Raw genomic sequence first — 23,322 nt, 5'->3', positions numbered from 1 at the left:
CTGAGTATGTCATGAAACAGAACAATATAAGATACTATATTAAGTTTCACAAGAAATGCAAACATCCTCCCAACATTGATTACATACCAAAATACTTATAAAACTGATGCTATCGTTCCACTCAAACTGGTCGGGAGGATTGAAGGTTCCAACATTGTAGTGCACATCTCTAGGGTATTGTTGCATGTTGAAAATTACACAAGTTAGATATTGATAAGTTGCATGTAATATAATTTACATGAGAACCAATATAATATATTACATACATGTTCATGCAGAGGGGTTGGTTGCTTTTGCTTAAGGGTTGGTTGTTTCTTAGACCTTTTCTTGCCAACCAATTCTAGTGCACAATTTGTCCTCTGATGACTGCGATCAGAGGTAGGTTTTTTTTTATACCCTTCGCTAGGTGAATTTTTCTATCATAATCTACAATGTTGACTCCTGATTTATTGAAGATGATGTTTACGCATCGGCGCAACTTCTCATGAGTGTCAAGGGAAGCATAATTTTTACCTCCGTTGTTTGCTCCCATTTTCTTAGACTGGTTTTCATGAGTTGCAACAGACTAAAGGTGAATTAACTGCATGTTTTCAAGTAACTCCCTTGACATTTTTCTCATAGATACATAGACTTCTTCACTTTTCGATGTCAAATCTGCAACATGCATAAGTGACCTGCATAGTTGTTTGTAACGGAAGGCTATGTGGTACTTCTCATCAACACTAGATTGACTGACATTATCTGTATCCAGTAGTTTAATCTTTGCTTGTTTCATCCATCTTCACATTAAATATGACTCAAGTATTTCTTATATCTTCTCTTGATTAAATACCTTTAATGCATGACAACATAAAATATCTTTGAATTCATACATTTTACACGTACATTCAACTGTTCTGTTGTCAACATTGTACGTAACATGTGCTTCTTGCATTTTGGGATGCTCTTCGCCTTTCCATACAATATAGTATTTATGCATATTTTCGGTTTGCACAGATCCTTCTATGTTGTAATTCATGATCTGTATAACATCATTCTTAATCCATTCAAATACAGTTAGTGTATACAGATCTGCAGGTTGCATCAATATTTTCATGCCCAAAGTTACAGACCATGTATTGAAGCATTTCACATCTTGTTCAAGTTCATTCTGTCTAAAACTGTTTACAAATAATTCATATTGTTCCATAAAGCAAAACATTGTTAAACATGAATACAAGGTTTTCTTCAGTGTGGCATGCATAGATTCAGCTCTTTGTGTGCTTATCATACCTATACAAAAGTATTATCCTCCATATGTCAATGCCCACTTCTTGTTGTCTACATATAAATTTTGTAACCACACATAGTCTTTAAGGTCGTACATCTGAATCATTTTCTCCCAATCAGATATAAAGGTGACCTCGTCTACGCTCTCAAGTACACACATTGTAAACTTTTTGTCAAACCCTGTCTTCTGATTAAATATGTGTCCTATGTTCTTTACTGCATTTTGAAAGATATGCCACAAACATAGGTGATGTTGTGCATCTGGCCATACATGAGACACTACAGCCGCAATTGCGTGATCACCATCTGTAAGTACAACTTCAGCTTGCTTTTCATTCATTGCCTGTGTAAATACTCTGGACAACCACTCAAAGCTTTCTTTGGTCTAGTCATACAAAAAAGCACCGCCTAATATACAACTCTGTGAGTGATGGTTCACTCCGACAAACTGCGCAAATGACCATTGTTCAGTATTAATCTTCATTGTCGTATAAAAAATAAACACATCATTGAAGCATTCATAATCTACTCTTGACTTTGAATCTGCCCAAAACATATTCACAACACATCCTTCTTCATCCTGCTGTATTGCACTAAAGAAACCAGGGTCATTGTTTGATTTCTTTTGTAAGTAATCAACCAAAGAACATATTTCTCCATTCTTTATGTTATTTGTCATCTTCCTTCTCAAGTGGTTTCTTAGATCCATAGGTGTGAATGACACATTCTCGCGACCACCATCTATGTGCGCACACAAATTGTATGTCTTCCTTGGTGTAATGTTTGCGCTTTCAGCTATTTCAGCAATTGCAGCATGCACTTCAGTTACTTTACGGTGTGACCTTAACATATGAGTCATAAATGAAACTGCTAATTCATGGTTATGATCACTAATTAAAGTACAAACTATATATTTCTCATTCAGAAGTCTTCTTAACACCATTCTCGTTGGACATCTACATCTTGAATCTGACTTGCTCTTTGTTGGATTTTCACTTGACTTCTTTCAACCTTCCTTAGAACAAACATGTCTTTCTCACCATGACACCCTATGCATTTTTTGACCAAGAATACCTTCTAACACTGAAGCGAAGTTTTAAGGCATAATCATTATAAAATTTATATGCAACTTCCTCATTATTAAACTGCATTCCTTTTACGGGAACATAGTCAAGTGTACTATCATGTACATTCCCAGTGCCTGCACCTTTATCAAGTGTATTGTCATGATCGTCTACCTCATTATCGAATTGCATTTCTTCTGCTGGAACATTCAAGTCAAGAGTGAATCCAATGCCTGCATTCTTCTTATCATGTGCATCATTAGTGCACATGTTCATTTCTTCAGGTGCATCATTAGTACAGATGTTCACTTCTCCATAACTTTCCAATGATTGAGATACATCATCTTCACTGCAACTAGATAAACTCACCACTGTCATAAGCAAGATATCAATTTGTGTTAGCCAACGCATACATTTACTATGATTTATTCAAGATGCATATAATAACAAAAACCGATAAGGTTAAGCAAGTCAAAGAAATGATTGAATGAATTACAGTATTAAAGCAACATCGATTTATTATTTGCTTATACTATGCATCAAGTTATTATTTACCATGCTAATAAAAGAAATTATTTATCGTATATGTGTGTTGATGATAGCGATTTAATTATATCTACGATGTTGTTAAGCGATTTTAATAGAAATCGCTAAATGAGCAGTGATTTGAATACGCAAATCACCACCGCAAGCGCACAATAATGTATTTCCGCACACACACATTTTAAAATCATACTACAAATATCTTACAAATCGATACTAGAAAACACATAATATCTTACAAATTGATATATATATCACATAATATATTATAAATTGATACGGCAATTCAGCATAATAGCTTACAAATCGACACTATAAAATACATAATATCTTATAAATCGATATGCATATCGCAAAATATATTACAAATCGATACAGAAATTCAGCATAATAGCTTACAAATCGATATTAACAAACAAAACAATATCTCACAAATTGGTAGTATGTTACTACAACCACGATTTGTGTTACATTGCATATACTGAGTGAATGGACAATACCATATAGGGTAGAGGTCGTTCCTCGCATTTGTAAACACGCATTCTTATCAACAGGTCCCAACGTCTTACAAATATCTTTAATTTTCCAACCATCAAAAAAATAATATCCACTTGCAATAACAAAACAATGTCTTAATGACACTCACGACAACATACGTTCTTCAACAATAGCATGATGACATAAAAAGGTACTCATGACGCCTTAGTGACACTTGTTGGAATGTTTGTGCGTCATTGTTTTTTTCCATACTGCCTAATGAAAACGAAGAAGAAGAGAAGACTATAAAAAGAGATGGATGACAAATGCCCCTATGACGCCCACCAATGATCGAACCAGTCGATCGATTTATAGTTATCTCCATGAGGTAGGAACGAACCCGAGAATATTTTGTAACACAAGGTAGGAACGAGAAGGCGTCAATGTGTTGTAACACAAGCTAAAAACCATAGCGGGAACCTGGACTCGAGACTACGACAAAGGGTGCTCCGTCGACAATAGACGACGGTAAAGGGTGCATCATCAAAGGGATCTTTTGTTACAGCATATGGTGCATGGTCAAAGAGTGATCTGCTGGCAACATAGGAGTTTACTGCTTAGGGCAAAAATGGAACATTTGGACTTTTTGAAGAGTTAAGATCATCCTCCCTTTTCTGGATGGAGGATATTTTTGTCCTTTTTTCGAACCATTGTTTCATGATGAGAATGGAGGGAAAGGGTACTTAAGTCTTTGCAATCGCACCAGACTCTGATGCTAAGTGATGCTGACACACACGAGGATACGAGCCCCATGTGCTTATATATGTGGCGCTCATTCAAACCCCCAAACATGCACTATAGCAAACCCCTCGTCTTTGGGGGAGAACACACAACACCCACTCGTTGGTATTGCACAAGAGAAGCGTGTCCCTCACTTCTCTCAGAATTCTTTGAGTATCCCACCCAACTTGAAGTCTTGCCTATGTTTAGACTCCGGTGAGATGCCATCCTGAAATCATCTAAGGTGAGATTGTAAATAGGGATGGCAGTGGGCCAGGGTGGGGGACAAGGTCTCCACCCCTGCCCCGTTTCAAAATCTGAACCTTCATCCCCGCCTCTATCCCCTCACGGGGATGGATTTCAACCTCCACCACTGCCTCCATCCCCGTTTCATGTCCTCCATCCCCGGTCCAAACGGGGGTGAGGCAGAGCAGCGGCCCGTTTCCCTCTTAGTCTATAGTCATCCCTTAAAGGATTGGGGACAGGGCAGGGCTAGGTGGGGATTGGGAAGGGAATGGGGTGGGGTGGGGTGGGGAAAAGCTTAAGTCCATCCTCGCCTCCATCCCCGCACGAGGATAGATTTTAACCTTCATCCCCGTTTCATGCCCTTCATCTCGGTCCAAATGGGGCAAGGCGGGGCGGAGCCCCGTTGTCCCTCGGTCCACTGCCATCCCTAATTGTAAATGTAGGTTTTATTCTTTTATCTCTTGTTGTTTTTATAAATAGACATGTACAATTATTATATTTTTTAATAAGATTTATCGAACCTTTAAATTTTGTTCTTGTTTTGCTCCTTCACCCGTCCATCCATCCTTGCTCGTTGTTGGCTCATGTTTTTTCCTTTGCCATCCGCCTCAATTTTCATACCCACCAGGTGAGGTCCCCATCTCTCTCCCTATCATTTTCTTTGATCGTCTCCTCTTGCCCTGGAACATGCCCTAGCTACTCGTTCCTTCCACACACCTCTAACCGTGTCTTAGGACACGCCTCTCACTTTTTCGCCTAGCTATGTCCATGTCGGCGACATGCCTTGCTTGTTGCTGCCTGTTTGACATCTACTCAAACACACCACCGCAGCAGCTGCTGTAGACACTCCTACTAGCGACACGCCTTGCTCGTAGTTGCATGTCTGACACCTACCCAGACACGCCGTTACAACAACTGCAGTAGCACCCTGTGACCGCTGCTGCTACAACCCTGCCATGACCTTAGATCTAGCCCGACCCTTATTCATGCAGATGCAGGTTCTTTTTGAGTTCTGATTCGCGCTCCACAAAGCCAGAATCGTAGGACTAACCCCTCTAGGAATTGAGTCCTTATTGTAGCAGCTTAATATGATTGTGTTTGCTTCTCTGTTCCATGGGTCCTTTGGTGAAAGGTAGGGATGGCAGTGGACCGGGGCGAGGGACAAGGTCTTCACCCCTGCCCCGTCTCAAAATCCGAACCTCCACCCCCAGTCCAAACAGGGGTGAGGCGGGGCGGGGGCCCGTTTCCCCTCGGTCTATAGTCATTCCTTGAAGGATTGGGGATGGGGCGGGGCAAGGCGGGGATTGAGACAGAGACGGGGCAGGGGAAAGCGTAAGTCCATCCCTGCACGGGGATAGATTTTAACCTTCATCCCCGCCTCCATCCCCGTTTCATGCCCTTCATCCCCCGTCCAAACGAGGCGAGGCGGGGCATGGCCCCATTGTCCCCTGTTCCACTGCCATCCCTAGTGAAAGGAAATGGTTTAAATATGTGATACATCACAGTGGATTTGCTTGCTATGCTTGCTCTCCAACCTTTTAACTTTGCCTTGAAGATGGTTGGTGCTCAAGCTGGGAGGGTGGGTGTGGGTCACTAGCATATGAATGCCAACCATGATAAATAATTTTTTTGATGACGAGGAACCCTCGCCAAGGAAAACCACAGGTGGGGCCCACGACCACCCTGCCATACGTGGCTCACCTCTGAAGCCAACCATGTTAAAATATGGTTTATTTGGAAGGTAAGACATTCATGAGTAAGCATGATATTGATAGTGTGGCGGTCGCTTGCGTCCCATGCATGATCTAGCTGTAGTATATTTTACTGATTACTGAAAGGCTAGTGAACTTACCAATTTATCCATTTAGAGATCAAGGCTATGTTTAGAATATGATGTTTGGGCCTCTAAAGGTTGCCAAGAGGGATGACATTAGTGGGACAAATATGATAATTGATGTTTGGCTTAACACCAATTTAGTCAACTCTTTGAATCAGTAAAACTTTTAGCATTTTGGCATAGATTGCTATGATAACCTGTACATTAATGGGAAAATAAAAAATTGGAAGAGTGAAAAAATAGGAAATTGGAAGAAGCCACTTCCACTGAAGTCATGTTATCTATGTGATAACACCCACTAACTTGGGGAACAGAAACGCCTATCTAGATGATGCCTAGAAAATTCTCAAAAAAACCATGTCCAACCTAGCTTAAAGGATTTTAGTTCAGTTCACACAAATGTGAAATATGAAAGAAGGGAAGTAAACTGATGTTAAGAAAATGCATTTCTGCTAATGCAAACACTTATATATTATGTTTGTCACAAAGTAAATACTGGGAATAGAATATATCCTCAATGAGTTGATGCCTCTCAAATTTGTGCAGTTACATTAATTAGAGAGTGATTCTAGAATGCTTAACACCTGTAATGGACACACATTGAGCACTACCACATCTGTACATGGGAAGTTTCATATAAAGTATTGCTTAAGTTCAAGGTAGAGGAGGAAACAACCGAGAGTGTGGTGATAGGACAACCCCCTTAACATATCTGGTGGGATTTGCAGGATCAGGACTCCAAGTGATCTCACTGAGATTCAAAGTTTTAACAAAAAGCATGGTGAACTCACCAATTTTCTCGATTTTGCCCCTTTTACCAGCTCGGAGCAAGAGCTTACTCTTGTGAAAGGAAAAGATCCCATTAGTCAGATGAAGGATGTCGCCCTTCTCGAAGGCATCACATTCTCCACCCCAAAACTGGAAGTGAACTGCAACAGTTTCATCGGCAACAAGTGCTAGGCATACCCTTTCAGGGCCTTCTATAGCGGGCGCTCCTTTGTCCAACAATATGAATTGAGTATTTACGTTGTTTGTGGCAGCTGGAACCAAGTCTTTAATGCAGACCATCCTGCTCAAAGTAACAACAACAGAAACTGTATATAAAAGGAAAGAAGTCCAAGCAGAATGTGAAGCATAAGTTGGTTAAGTAAATGTTCATTACTGAGGTAGACATCCATAATATGTTAATCTATACATCACACAATATTTTGACTGAAATTATTGATGCTGATGGCTGACAGAGGAAAGGAAAATCATAGATACTATTTTTTAAGGCTTGAAACATATAGTATAGTTGGGATACTTTGAGTTAGTGAGAGGGATAATATCATAATTTATGGTTGTTTACTCCCTGAGAACTAGGTAAGACGCAAATCAGGACCTTATGAAATGAATTACAAGGTTTAGACTTTCAAGGTAAATGTCTAGATTCTTTTTCTGGCGTCTAGACTGTATCAAAATAGGCATATAGCTATCATGACAATGCAACAAATGCATAATAAACTGGCTCCTGTTAGATGGTTTGATTGCAGATAAGATGTGACTCCTACAATATTATATAAATCACACACAAAGTAGTTATTCATGTGAACAATGTGGATGTTTGACTTTTAAGCAATTCCCAGATTATTAGTCAGATAACATGTATAAGTAGCATAAAATATGCTCTTACCATTAGTTATCCACGGAACCAACTGAATTAGCAAACAACCTAATGTTTTCCTGCTAACTGGAAGCAATAAAAATAATAAGATTATGCTCTGCCACTAATGCACGCATGCAGAAATTAACTAAGTTAGCAAACAAACTAGTGTTTTCCTGCTAACTGGCAACAATAAAAAGAATAAACTCTGGCACTAATACACACATCAACACATCAAAAAAGTTCGTCATATGCAATAAGCTACATGAGAAAATTAACTGACAACAGATGTTTAAATAGTCCACAAGAAAAGATAGAATTTGCTGCAACAGTGAATTAGTGACAATATAAAACATGAAAAGTAGTCATGTGTTAAGAATTATTATTAAGTTAGGGTGGCTTAAGTATAAATAGAAAACCAAAATCAAATTACAATTCTTAAAAGATTCATGTGCTATGAAAATTCTGTTTCTTTTCAAGCATTTCTTAAAACATTTCAGGGTATATTGACTCCTCTATTTTCTTAGCTATCATTAAATCCCCTAAGATCATGACACTGTAGGAAACAAAGCCTCTCTATCCAACAATCCAAGAAAGAAACTTTCAGCATTTTGAATAACCATAGTTCGCAGAATTAAAAATCAAGCTGCTACAAAATCAAGATGGCATGATCTTATTATTAAACATTAACTAATACAACAACAATAGTCGAACCACCAAGGTTGCCAGACTAGGAAGAAAAAGCGAGAATTTATAGGAAGCGAGAAGCGAGGAATAAAAAAGAAAACAATCTGAGAATTGAATGAAAAATAAAATAGGAATAGAATAGAACACAAATAAAAACTAAAAATAAAATTATTGTTCTTAAGTTTTATGATTTTAATGTAAGAATTAAACTTATATCAAAATTTAAAAATGATGATTGTCAATTTAGAAAACATACGTAGGAAGAGAGTGGGATGCGTGAGAAAGCACATAAAAACATGAAAAGAAAAGCAAGAGGAGGACATATAAGAAGCATGGACTAAACATGTGAGAAGCGTGAGAGAATCGAGATTTCCATCAAGTTTTCAAAGCTACCAGTATCGAGCTTCAAAAACGAGTTTATAGGAAGGGTGCACTTTCCACCTATCTAAGAAGCTTCAGGTTAACAACAAATTCCTCAAAATGAGAGGATAATGGATATCATTCATTCAGGCATGTTTTCAAAACTTCATGAATGCAAGTTCTCTTTTTCTAAATCTAATTTATGAATCTAACAAAATATAAGTGGTCATCTTTCTTAGAATTCATATGGGATGAACAAGAAGAAATATCTTTGTGGCACTGTACGGAGTTTCCATCATTACCATCTATGTTTATGTTGTTCTAGAATACGTACGTACAAGTGAACCCGTAGATACCAAGACCCCATATAATCACCATAGACATTTCGTTCTAGCCCCTCGCATCCCAATAGAAAGATACAAAAACCAACTTATGCAAACCCATGTTTGCAGACCCAACAAATCTTGGTTGCAGGAATTCTCGTTCATGGATTTCCACAAACACTTGGTATGCCCCTCCAAAATAGATCGAATATATAATAATCAAATAGTTATTAGTGGAGGACAAATCCGTTCTAGTCAAATAATTGTTAACAAAGGGCAGGAGTTTTGTTGGTGCCGCACCCATGACTCCATGAGAGAGAGAGAGAGAGTACCTTGCAAGTTCCAAGGGGCCGGATTACGTCGAAGAAGTTGGGGGCGTTTGTTTCACCCCCAAACCTGAGAAAGAGGCCTCTTTCGCATGAAATTGAGCCGCTTTCTTACGTACGGACAATAAAAGGAACGCCTTGTGATATCTATTTGGTGGAGCCCGTAATCTTTCCCACGAAGCGCGACCGGTTTTTTTATGAAAGTGGCATCACACCTCCCTCTCGCGAAAGCATTTTCCTACGTGGAAGAGGGTTTCGAGTGAACATGCTTCCACACCCTACTGTCAGTATTTGTCATGCCTTTTACTATGAAAGAGTCCCTTTTAGCTATGGCAGTGAACCGAGTGAAACAGGCTCAGTTTTGTCCCGTTTGGATCGGGATGGAGGACATGAAACAACGAGGTTAAAATCAAAACCCGTTCAGGGAAAAACTTAAGCTTCCCTCCGCCCCGTCCCGCCTCGTCTCGTTAGACAGGGGATGAAGGACATAAAATGGAGATGATAGCGGAGGTTAAATTCAAAACCGTGTGGGGGATATAGGGCAGAATTTTGAGACGTCCCAGCCCTGGTCCACTGCCATCCCTAATCCTTTTATTATATAAAATAAGGTCTTTTTCCTAAAAAAAAAGTGAAACAAATATTTTCATAAAAAAATATTACTGGGCACATAATAAATGCAAAAGAAATTCTTCCTATCAAAATTGGGTCACATCTCCTGGGAAAAGTATTTTCTTGCCTGGGCTGCCCTTTTCATAGGAAAGTAGTTGCATCCCTTTAGGGTAGTTTACGAGAAGGAAGACCTCAGAGCATGTTGCAAAAGTATATATTTTTTAAATATTTGGTAAATATCAACATATGTAAGAATGTTAAATATAAAAAGAATAAATATAAACTAAAATAACAAATGACGTAAAAAAAAGTTCTTTACTGCATTAACATTGTCACAAAACCCCAACATATTTCAAAACGGGCAATACTTCAAAAATATCATGTTTTTTCTGGAGTTATATTAGCGTTTGAAGATATCGAGATAAAATCATGATATTCGAAAACTATCACTTAGGGATGTTAAGGAATCAGATTTTATCTGATATCCGACTCAATTCAATTCCGTTTAGTAATTAGATGTGGATATGGTTTTGATTTTTTTTCACCAAATCTGACAAATATCTCAATCAGTTTACGTGTCAAAAGGCGGATCTGTTGGATGTAAGAAGAGTATTAATTCAAAGAAGAAAGCAATTTGGGGACCACTCCTTTATGGAGTTCTTTTTGGACTTTGATGATGAGGAATAGTCCCATATTGAAGAATCTCAAAAAGGTTGTGGGGTTTATAACCTACATGGAGATTCTATCACTTGTTTCCAAAAAACAAGAGGATATGATGGCTACCACACACACACACGCGTGCGCCCGCCCATCGAGCTCAGGTTTGGATAATTGGTCCTTTAGGGTCATATTCATTATCTAAGTCCAATGATCTTTTTGTCCCGCATTATTTATTTTTATTTGTATTAAATAATGGAAAAAGAGAAATGGATGACAGATCGTTTCGTTGATGGGTCACGTTACTTTGTAATTGGTAATGTGTATCTTCTACGTTTTAGTACCTGTTCAGGGGTTATAAAACGTGGTTAGAGGGCTATGGTTAAAGAGATACAAATGCAAGTGACTCAAGTTTTTGCTTTTCTCACTCTCTCTGCCCTGCTCCCTGTGGGTGTTTCCCAGAAAGGGGAGTTTTGCGGCAGTTGTTCGCTAAGGTTGTCTTCGAAAGGTGATCTACCATCGGAGTGCACCGATCCAAATCACCAAGGCTATTGTATCTTGAGAGAAGGACGTCAGACCCTTTTTGTATCATATATGGGGGCGAACCTTCTCTAAGGGGAGTATTTTTATACGCCTTAGCCTATTACAAAATATTAACATGATTCTATTATTGTTCTTATTCTGTTCTTTGCATATGTTTGATATGTTATCCTTGTCTGAATTTTGGTTTAAAACTGAACGTGACATGCTCGAACTCTGTTACAATTTGAATCAAATGTTTTACATGCATATCATGTTGTATTGTAATCTGTTTTGCACTGTGATACTGGCTTTGATTCTAACAGTCTTAGAGAAGATTCTAAGCATGTCGATTTCATCCAGTTTTATACCAAAAGTAGACATGTTCGGTATGCCTAAAAAATTTGCCAGTCAGAATTTCAAGCGTTAGCAACAACGTATGGAAATCTGGTTCATGACTATAGGCTTATTATCTATTATAGAGTTCGAATGCTCTTCGATTTCTGAGACTGATCCTGATTTCGTCATTGTTACTGCGGTTGTAGAGTGGAAAAAGAAGGATGGTATATGTCGTGGTTGCATTCTGTTGGCTCTGTCCAACACTCTGTTTGACGTATACAGTTCCTTATCTACCACTGCTAAAGCCCTATGATATCAACTTGACAAAAAGTACAATACCGAAGACCATGGTCTTGAGAAGTACTCAGTTGTCAAGTTTTTGAAATATCGGATGGTTGAGGGCAAGTCGGTCACTGAACATGCAAATGAGTTCCTGTTATTGCTTCATAGTTTGGCTGAGGCTTATATGAAACTTTCTCAGAAGTTTCAAGTGATGACTATCGTAGAAAAATTTCCTAAGTCTTGGGTAGACTTTGGCATGTCTCTCAAGCACCGTAGATGAAAGATCTCCCTGGATGATCTTATAGTAGCCATAGCCATTGAGGAAGAGCACATGAGTCAAAAACAAGTTGTGATGCCAACTAAACAATCTAAAGTTAATATGATGACCGGATCTTTTAAAGACAAGGGCCAAAAAGCTAAACATACAATAAAAACCCAATTTAAACCTAAGGCCAAAATTCAGAAAAAGACAAAGAGCAAACCTTGCTGGAATTGTGGACAGGTTAAGCACTAAGCCAAGGAGTGTCCTTCCAAAAAGTCCAATGCTCATGGGACCATAGATGGTACGCCTCAAGTTAATATGGTGACTGAGGCCATTGGGACCAGTGCTGGGCATATTTCTGTTAGCCCTCAAATCTATCATGTTTATAAGTCAACTGAATGGTTGGCTAACACTATGGCTAATGTGCATGTGTGTGCTGATAAGTTTGTCTTTGTCTCCTACCAGGCTGCTGAAGGCAGATTCGTGACTATTGGCAACTCCACGGCTACAAAGGTGTTGGGGATTGGACGCGTGGACTTGAAGTTTCCTTCAAGACGAGTTCTTTCTCTACAGAGAGTGAACCATGTGCATACAGTTAGAAGAAATATTTTAAGTGGTTCATGTCTAGTTAGAGAGGGTTGTAAATTTAACTTAAATATAATAAAGTTGTTATTTTATATTCTGAAACATTTATTGACAAAGGATATTTAGATGATGGTTTGTTTAAACTTCGTATTAAACTTCGTATTAAACATGTTTGTAGTAATAAATTAGATAATGATATTTCTTTTGATTCATTGTCTAGTGTTGCTTATAATATAGAATCATCTGATTTGTGACATAATTAGGGGTGGCAATCGGGTCGGGTTGGCGGGTCGGGTTGGCGGGTTGGCGTACCTCAACCCGAACCCGACCCGTTTATTAAATGGGTCGGCTGTGGCAAACACGAACCCGACCCGTTTAATAAACGGGTAACCCGACACGACCCGCCAACCCATTTAATAAATGGGTTGGGTCGGGTAAACGGGTTTTCAGGTTCGCGGGTCGGGTTGGCGGGTTGACGGATCGGGTTGGCAGGTAGTCAGGTTGGCGGGTCGGGTTGACGGGTCGGGTTGGCGGGTTGGCAGACGGGTTGGCGGGTCGGGTTGGCGGGTTGGCGGGTCGGGTTGGCGGGTTGACCCACCCGCCTAACCCGTTTATTAAACGGGTCAGCCGGGTTGGCGGGTTGGCATACCCCCAACCCGAACCCGACCTGTTTAATAAACGGGTTACGCGGGTCGACCCGTTTATTAAACGGGTTGGCTTAAGCCCAACCCGAACCCGCCTAAGAGGCGGGTTGGCGGGTCGTGTCAGAAATTTCCACCCCTAGACATAATAGATTGGGTCATGTGAATTTCAATTCTGTAAAACGCATGATGAACTTAAAGATGATTCCTGAACATTCCATAGATAAAACTAAAAAGTATGAAATTTGTGTGTAAACAAAATAATGTAAAAAACCATTTCATACGATTGTTAGAGATTTTGAAATATTGGATTTGGTGCACACAGATATCTGTGAGTTTAATGGAGTGTCAACTAGAAATCATAAAAAGTACTTTAGCGCTTTTATAGATGATGACACTAAATATTGTTATGTATATCTGCTAAAATCAAAAGATGAAGCTTTTGATAAGTTTCTTATTTTTAAGAATGAAGCAAAAACACAAGCTGGTAGAAAACTTAAAAGATTGAAGTCTGATAGAGAAGGAGAATATACGTCTAACAAACTTGATGAATATTACCAATCCGTTGGCATAGTTTATGAGTTTACCACTTCATATTCTCCTCAATCTAATGGGATTGCAGCAAGAAAGAATAGAACCCTAACTGACATGATAAATGCTCTACTTGAGAGTTTTGGATTACCTACCTATATATGAGAGGATGCTCTGAATATAGCTTGCTATATTTTGAATACAGCTTGCCATATTTTGAATAGAATTTCCCAGAAGCATAAGGATAGTAGCTCATTTGAACTCTGAAAAAGTAAAAAATCTAGCTTAAAATACCTCAAAGTGTGAGGGTGCCTTACAGAGGTACTTGTCTCAGAGAACAACAGGAAGAAGCTATGTCCTAAAACCGTAGATGTTGTCTTTTTGGGTTATGTAGAGAACATCTATGCTTATAAGTTTTTAGTAATTAAGTCTGAGATATATGTCATAGATGTAAACTCTATTGTTGAGCTTCGAGAAGCTACATTATTTAAGGATGTATTTCCCATGAAAGTTGGTGTACCTCATAATCTTTCTTCTTCAGATGTACCTTGAGCTTCTGATTTCATTTCCGAACATATATAAAGGATGACAGGTGTGGGGGTTGGGCCATCTTGTTCTCACTCTGGACCATATGAGTCTGAAGAAGTGATTGAACCAAGAAGGAGCAAGAGACCACGGATTACCAAGGATTTGAAAAGTGATTATATCACTTACCTTATCGAGAATGATCCTCTCACTTTCCGAGATGCAATGGTTTCACCTGAAGCAAGGCATTGGAAAGAAGCCATAAAAAGTGAAATGAACTCCATTGTCTCTAATGGCACTTGGGAACTGGTTGACCTCCCTCGTGGTGACTTTACTATTGGGTGTAAATGGATCTTTAAGAAGAAGTTAAAACCAAATGAATCCATTGATAAGTACAAGGCTAGACTTGTTGTCAAGGGGTTTAAACAAAATGAAGGAATAAATTATTTTGACACCTATTTTCCGATTACACGGATGACCATAATTAGGATGCTTATTTCACTGACTTTCATTTATGATCTCTTGGTTCATCAAATGGACGTAAAGACCGCCTTTTTGCATGATGATCTTGAAGAAGAGATCTATATGGATCAATCTGAGGGTTTTGTGGCTCCTGGTAATAAAAATAAAGTTTGTAAACTTATTAAGTTATTATATGGACTAAAACAAGCACCTAAACAATGGCATGAGAAATTTGATAAAGTGATTTTATAATTTGCCTTTGTTGTCAATGAATTTGATAAATGTATTTATTGCTAAGTTAAAAGTGATGCATGTATCATTTTATGACTGTATATAGATGATATTCTATTATTTGGTTTCAATATGAGAATTGTGAATGAGACGAAGTCGTTTCTTAGTAGTAAATTTGATATGAAGGATATGAGAATTGCAAATATGATCTTAGGCTTAAAGCTGACTCATCCAGTTGATGGAATAATTATTTCTTAATCTCACTTTGTTGAGAAGGTACTTAAGAAATTTGGCTATGACAAATAAAGATCTGTAGCAACTCCATATGACCCTTCTACTCCTCTTTATAAGAATACGACTGGTGTTTCTGTGTCTTAATTAAGGTATTTCCAGATTATTGGAAGTTTGATGTATCTTGCATATTGTAGGAGACCAGATATTTCGTTCTCTATGATAAAATTAAGTAGATACACAAGTTGTTCAAATCACACTCATTAGAAGGCATTGGACAGGGTACTTAAGTACCTGAAAGGAACAATTTTCTTGAGTTTGCATTATAAGAGATTCTCTGTCGTTCTTGAGGGATATAGTGATGCGAGCTGGATAGCCATAAACTCTGGCAGTTATGGCGTAATGGGGTATATATTTACCTTGGATGGCGGCGCAATCGCCTGGAGATCAGTAAAGCAAACCATCTTGTCACGGTCTACTTTTGAGGCCGAACTCTGTGCTTTAGATATCATAAGAATGAAAACTGAATGGTTAAAAGAACTTCTAGAGAAACTTCATTTAATGAGCAAACCAATTCCTGCAATATCTGTGCATTGTGACAATATGGCTACAATTGCAAAGATCAAAAGCATAAAACATAATAAAAAATAGAAAAGATACATCCAAATCAGAATAAAATCCGTAAGAGAACTGGTGTCTCAGTTAGTGGTTGTTGTAGACTATGTTGGATCCAAAAAGAACACAGTTGATCCATTAACGAAAAGACTAGATAAGTCATTAGTCTTGAAATTCAGAGAGGGGATGAGCCTGAAATCCATCAGTAGTTTATTTACAATGGCAACCCAACCTATCTGAGTGGAGATCTCACAAAGTAGGTTGAATGAGATAATAACAAACTTTAGGGTGAACTGGATAGCACATTCTTAATGTGATACTATGTATCTGTGTATTTTTCTCTGATTACTCTAGAAAGGTATTGTAGATAGGCGTAAAGGAAGAGTGAAAATTCTGAATGGGTTCAAAGTCTTCTAGGCGTGATGTTAGCAGTGTATCTCTGAAGAAGCTCACCTATATGAGTGTGACTGTGTGGCTGTAGTTTAAGGAGTTGGGTTATTTCTGAAGTCACTCATGAAACAGGATTTAGGCGCATGGCCATTAACTCATCGCCCCTAAAGATTATAACCAAAACCTTTATCATGTTGTTGCTAATGGATACTACTATACCAAAGGTTCAAGTTCAAGACTTTAGTTCACTTCGTTCCTGTGGATGTAAAGTTAGTCAACAAAGGTAGTGGTTCAAACCGGAAGGTACCATTACTGAAAGCATGATATGTCCTGCTGCAGATTACTCCATCTTGCATTTTTGTTTCCTCCTGTTTTCATTCTTTGAATTTGTGGGAGAATGTTGGATGTAAGAAGAGTATTAATTTAAAGAAGAAAGCAATTTGAGTACCACTCTTTTATGAAGTTTTTTTTGGACTTTGATGATGTGGAATAGTCTTATATTGAAAAATCTCAAAAAGGTTGTGGGGTTTATAACCTATATGGAGATTCTATCACTTGTTCCAGAGAACAAGGGGATATGATGGCTACCACACACACGCGTGCGCCCGTCGTGCCGAGCTCGGGTTTGGATTTGGATAATTGGCCCTTTAGGGCCATATCCATTATCTAAGTCCAATGATCTTTTTGTCCCACATTAATTATTGTTATTTGGATTAAATAATGGGAAAAGAAAAATGGATAACGGATCATTCCGTTGATGAGTCACGTTACTTCATAATTTGTAATGGGTCTCTTTCATGTTTTAGTACCCGCTCAGGGGTTATAAAACATGGTTAGAGGGATGCGGTTATAGAGATACAGATGCATGTGACTCTTGAGTTTTTGCTTTTCTCTCTCTCCCTGCCCTGCTCTCTCTAGTTGCCCTTTGGTTGTTTCCCGGAAAGGGAAGTTCTACGACAGTCGTTCGCTGAGGTTGTCTTCGAAGGGTGGTCTACCATCAGAGTGTACCGATCCAGATCACCGAGGCTTATATCTTGGGAGAAGGACGCTGGATCCTTTTTGCACCGTATATGGAGGCGAATCTTATCTAAGAGAAGTATTTTTATACGCCTTAGCCTATTATAGAATATTAACATGATTCTATTGTTGTTCTTTGCATATGTTTGATCTGTTGTCTTCGCCTGGATTTTGGTTTAAAACTGAACATGACATGCTTGAACCCTGTTACGATTTGAATCAAATGTTTTACATGCATATCATGTTGTATTGTAATATGATTTGCACTATGATACTGGTTTTGATTCTAACATAATAAATGCAAAAGAAACTCTTCCTATCAAAATTAGGTCACAGCTCCTGGGAAAAGTATTTTCTTGCCCGAGCTGCCCTTTTCATAGGAAAGTAGTTGCATCCCTTTAGGGTAGTTTACGAGAGGGAAGACCTCAGGGCATGTTGCAAAAGTATATTTTTTTTAAATATTTGGTAAATATCGGCATATGTAAGAATGCTAAATATAAAAAGACTAAATATAAAATAAAAATAACAATTCATGTAAAAAAAAGTTCTTTACTGCATTAACATTGTCACAAAACCCCAACATATTTCAAAACGGGCAATACTTCAAAAATATCATGTTTTTTCTGGAGTTATATTAGCGTTTGAAGATATCGAGATAAAATCATGATATTCAAAAACTATCACTTAGGGATGTTAAGGAATCAGATTTTATCTGATATTTGACTTAATTCAATTCCGTTTAGTAATTAGATGCGGATATGGTTTTGATTTTTTTTCACCAAATCCGACAAATATCTCAATCCGTTTACATGTAAAAAGGCGGATCTGGTATGAGTTTTTTACCATCCGAATCTGAATCCGTTATCCACGATTAGTCAAATATTGTATTGGCTACACCTGATCCGAATCCAAACCCATTACATCATTGCTTTTGCTGGTATTTTTTTACATAGAGTACGATAGGGCTAAAGACAGATCTGAACAGTTCCAAGCTTAATCTTGTTTATGAGGTTTCCCATAAACTGGGTTAGGGCAAGTTAAACAAATGCCCTAGCCCAATGGGGTAAAATTTTCACCCTAACCAGGTTTTGGGGCATCATCCAAACAGCACTCCCGCCCAAAGGGGTTTGGTGCAGTGGGATGAGGCCTAGGCTACTAGGCAGGTGGTCTAGGTTCAAATTTCATGGACGTCACCCCTTGCACAAGCCGAAGTGTGGTGATTCTAATGGGGGAAAGGGGTAAGCCCAGAGAGTTTTACGCTGCCAGGACAGTGATTGTGGAGGTGGTTTCTCCATGTAAATGTAAAAAAATTCAAACAGCATTCCCAAAACCTGGTTTTACGACATAAACAAGGTTTTGATGCCAAAACTGGGTTTTTGGCGTCATCCAAACAGCACCTAGAATAGTTTGATTGTTAATTAGCTTCAGTCTTTTAACTTAGATGCCTTAACTCAATCTATTTAGTCTGTTTTTTTAAGGAGCCAGTTTAGTTAGGTTCAAACGTCCTTCATGCGTGAATAAAACAGTGATAAAAAGTTTAAAATAGAATAGATCTGATAACACATGACATATAGTTCATATTCCAGTATCATACTTTTTATTATTAGAAAATGAAGTTGTTTTGCATTTTGAAAAATATTAGCAAAAATAATTGTAATATAATACAACTTAAAAAAAACTAAATATGAAAAAAACTAATTTTCACCTATACTTCTATTTTTTGGTCTAGGCAATTTCTTGCATTTTTTCACTTTTTTATTGAAAAACTTGCAGATACTTGCCGCTATATATAGTCCATGATAATGAAGAATCATTCCCTCTATGATACCCAAATATGTCTCTTTATTTAGATTCATTAATTCATTAATAGTGAAATGTTTGATAATGCATCATTTTAACCATAGTGAAAAAGTTTAAAACGATAATTTATCATCATGTTTTTTCTTGTGAATTTTGAAAATTTTGATTTATCTTGTATTTTTTTGGCAAAATATCAGCAAAAAATAAATAAATTAAGTTTTAAAAATAGGAGAGAAAATAAAAAATCTTAAAAAATAATACAAGTTTAAGGTCTTGTTAAAAAATCAAACTTCTAATTAAAATAATTCAAAACCTTTAATGATTTTGGCATTTTAAATGTATTGTGAAAATATCATGATATTTTGAAGTTTAAACCGGTAAAATAATATATCACATTTTTTTGCAATATTTTTTAAAATATCTCTGATATTTGTCACAATGATTTTGGCAGTTCAAATGGCCTTTGATGGCTTATGGTCATTAATCAAACCAAGACAGTGAAATGCAAAATTTAAAGTAGAGGGGTATCCCATGGGGCAAGTGGGCTCCTTTGTCAAGCTGAAGGCCCAAGATCGAATCCCTCTGTCACATGGGGGGGGGGGGGGGGCTGTTCACTGGTAGGGGTCCGCCTAACCTCAACTTGCCTTTCCAAAAAAAAAAATTAAGTAGAGGAGCTATTGAAATGCAGACTTGTGACGAGCCAAGCCGAGTACTGATAATGAGCTTTAGTTAAATGAACCAGTTTGAGCTAACTTGTTTATAGAGAAAATACATTGTTTATTCCTAAAGAATTAGGATTACCAAAAAAAAATGTAAAATATATTTCTTGCCACTTAACAAGCTTATACGAGTTGGGCAGAGCCAAGTACCTAATGTTCATCTTCATCTTTCCGAGCCATTTGACATGGTTAAACCAGCTGTTTATAAGCCGAACATGAGCTAAACTATGAGCGGCTCTCTCAGCTTGTTTCCCAGCTTTGAGGGTGTCAACGGGTCGGGTTTGGTTTGGAGCCTGGTACTGAAACCAGACTTGAACCACATTTTTGGGTATGGTATCGGTCCGGACCTAGGTCTAATCGGGTTCACTATAAGAAAAACCATACCCATACCTGATAAGAACTACATGAATCAAACTTGGACCATGCCCAGTAAAAATCATATATTTTTGTCATTTTTATATTGAAAATTATGGGTCTTAATTGAAACTCAAGTCAGATCCGAGTCCCGAGTCTATGTATTAATCAGACTTTTGGATCCGGACCCAGGTATTAATCGGGTCTTCTTATTTATCACCATATACACGGACCCTATAGGGTTTGGTTTGGGTCGAGTCTGGGTAAACCCAACCCATTGACACCCCCACCAGCCTTACATGATAGTACTGTGCATGTGGAGATATGCAATAAAAAATTTTCATGAGTAGCAAATTTCATGAATAATATGAGATCAAGCAACATGGTGGTGCACCAACAAGCCATCAGCGTGGTTGGTTGGAACTGTCAATGCACGTTTCCTTGTGGTGGGACATTGCAGGTTCAAACCCCTGGTGGGAGTCTGCTTAACCCCAGCTTGCTTTTCAAAAAAAAAAAAACAACAACATGGTAGTGTTGTATAATTGTATAAAAATCACCATCTACCTTGGAGCATAGTGCTGTAGATGAATGTGGTTAGGGTTGGAGGTAGGGGTGGCAAAATCTGACCTGACTTGCCAACCTGCTTCTTAGCCGGGTTAGGGTTTAGCTTAAACGGGTCGACCCACCTAACCCGTTTATTAAATGGGTTGTGTTCGTGTTAGGGGTATGCCAACCCGCCAACCCGTTTGACTCATTTAATAAATGGGTTAGGTAGGCGGGGCAACCCATTTACACGAAACCATTAACCCGCAACCCATTTATATATATATTAACTTATCTAACTCTAACTCATAACTTTACACTTTAGTCACTCACCTAACTCCTTCCTATCTCGCCACAGCCGAGAACCCGAGACCTCTCATCTCCACCTCGTTGCCATCACCGCACAGGCGCACACCACCACCCTCTTCTCTTCTCCCTCTTGTTCTTCCTCTTGGTTTGGCACCCAAGCAAAGCAAGCCCAAAGTTTTGTCTCTCTCGCTGAAGGCACCTTATTTTTTGATAAATGGGTCGTGTTCGTGTCGGGTTACCATGTTGTGTTGAGTTACTCGTTTAATAAATGGGTCGTGTTTTTGTTTGCCACATTCAACCCGTTTAATAAATGGATCGTGTTCGCGTTGAGGTATTCCCACCCACCAACCCGTTAACCCAACCCATCGACCCGACCGGATTGCCACCCCTAGTGGGAGGCACGTTCAAGCAAAGGGATAGTGGCCTAAATTCTCACTTTTGGCAATTGAAAATGGTTATACTGTTCAAGGAGTAAGCCCACAGAGTTTTACGCTGTCAGGACAGTAACAGTAAGTACAACGGGCATAGCCAACGGTTTCTCCGTGTAAATATAAACAAAAAAAAAAAAGTATCTGGAACGTTTGAAAAACTGGGTAAACTCAACTGGGAGAACCATGAGCGCCCTGACATCAGGATAAAGGCATGTTGATAGTTCCCAATCGACAGAATTGGGGTTCTCACAATGTACCCACTCATTTTTTAATGCAAAGGGATGCCTAAAGAATCCTCACTCCACTACCAAGCAAAAGAAAAGATGTAAAAAATACTTAATCTCTCTCTCTCTCTCTCTCTCTCTCTCTCTCTCTCTCTCTCTATTTTGTGCCTAGATTCTAAAGAGGACAAAGGTCCTTTAGTCTAGTCAAGTATGCAATTATCATTGCAGAATCAACGAAAGAAAGAAATGATTGGTGGCCACGAATAGCTCGTCCAAGAATAAAAAATGATTCCACTCGCCCATTTATGCGTGGAATACTGTGAAGCTTAGCCGATTAAGCTGAGTCTTGCCAGACTTCTTCTTTGGGTCAACTTACCCCCCAATCATAACCCAGCAGGGGTGGACCCACAGTGCCCTTTGAAAGGTCGGGTTCAGGGTGGGTACTACCCAGACCCGACTTTTTTACTGCCCTCCCTTCGATCTTGACTCCTCTCAGTGTCATTCTTTTTAAGATATAAGGTGGTATCTGATAAAAGGCAAGCTGGGGTTAGGCGGAACCTTGAACAACAGCCACCTCATGTGGCATTCGATTCCTGAGCTTTCAGCTTGACAGACACCCCACTTACCACATGGGATACCGACTTAGTTGGTATATTTTTATTATGCATTTGTATCCACCTTAATTTAGTTTCCTATATATAGCCGCCCCTGACAACTAGTCTCTACTCTACTAAGGCTCCAAGCTAAACTCTGTGATTAACTTGATCTATAACTCTTGCCAGACCAATGAATGAGGCTTGTTTTTTTTTTTTTTGTATTTGAAGAAACAAAGAGATTATGTTTGGCTGCATTCAAATGTGATTTGGAATCTCTCATTTGCACTACTAACCAAACATTGTGATTTTAAATCTCATGCAAATAATAACAAACAGAATGTGATTTGAAATGACATTTAAAATGAATCTCATGTGATTCCAAATCACAAGAGATGCAACCAAACATATAGGGCAAGGTTTTCAATGGACATGGATGTGAAAGAGATCCACGGCTATCCAATCCTATTTGCTGAGGTTGGACCAATGCGGATTTAGATTTGACAGAAATTATGCTAACAACACGTCTTTAGGGATGGCAGTGGACCGGGGCGGGGGCAAGGAACAAGGTCTCCACCCCTGCCACGTCTCAAAATCCTACCCTCCATCCCCGCATAAGTTTTGATTTTAACTTCCATACCTGTTTCATGTCCTCCATACCCAGTCCAAGTGGGGCGAGGCAGGGCGGGGTCCCGTTTCCCCTCGGTCCACTGCCATCTCTAAAGAAGGATCGAGGACGGGGAGGGGTGGGGGAAAGTGTAAGTCCATCTTCGCCTCCATCCTTGCACGGGTTTTGATTTAAACTTCCATCCCCGCCTCCATCCTCATTTCATGTTCTCCATCCCCACTCTAAACGAGGTGAGGCGGGGGGGGGGGGCAGGGCAGTTCCCCCCTTGTCC

The 23,322-nt window shown here is 38.8% G+C and overlaps 1 protein-coding gene across 1 annotated transcript; it reads right to left on the bottom strand.

Annotated features, from left to right (window-relative positions):
* Positions 1-6,870: 6,870 nt before the first annotated feature.
* LOC149820777 (uncharacterized) lies at positions 6,871-7,284 on the bottom strand. Its single transcript, XM_089983835.1, has one exon. It carries the CDS (start codon positions 7,282-7,284, stop codon positions 6,871-6,873), a length of 414 nt encoding a protein of 137 aa, XP_089839961.1.
* Positions 7,285-23,322: the final 16,038 nt, after the last annotated feature.

The sequence above is a fragment of the Nuphar pumila genome, chromosome 12 (assembly GCF_984573655.1).
Source record: "Nuphar pumila chromosome 12, dmNupPumi1.hap1.1, whole genome shotgun sequence".
Taxonomy (NCBI): Eukaryota; Viridiplantae; Streptophyta; class Magnoliopsida; order Nymphaeales; family Nymphaeaceae; genus Nuphar; species Nuphar pumila.
The sequence above is the reverse complement of the archived record's forward strand: the minus strand, read 5'-3'. Positions and strand labels throughout refer to the sequence as shown.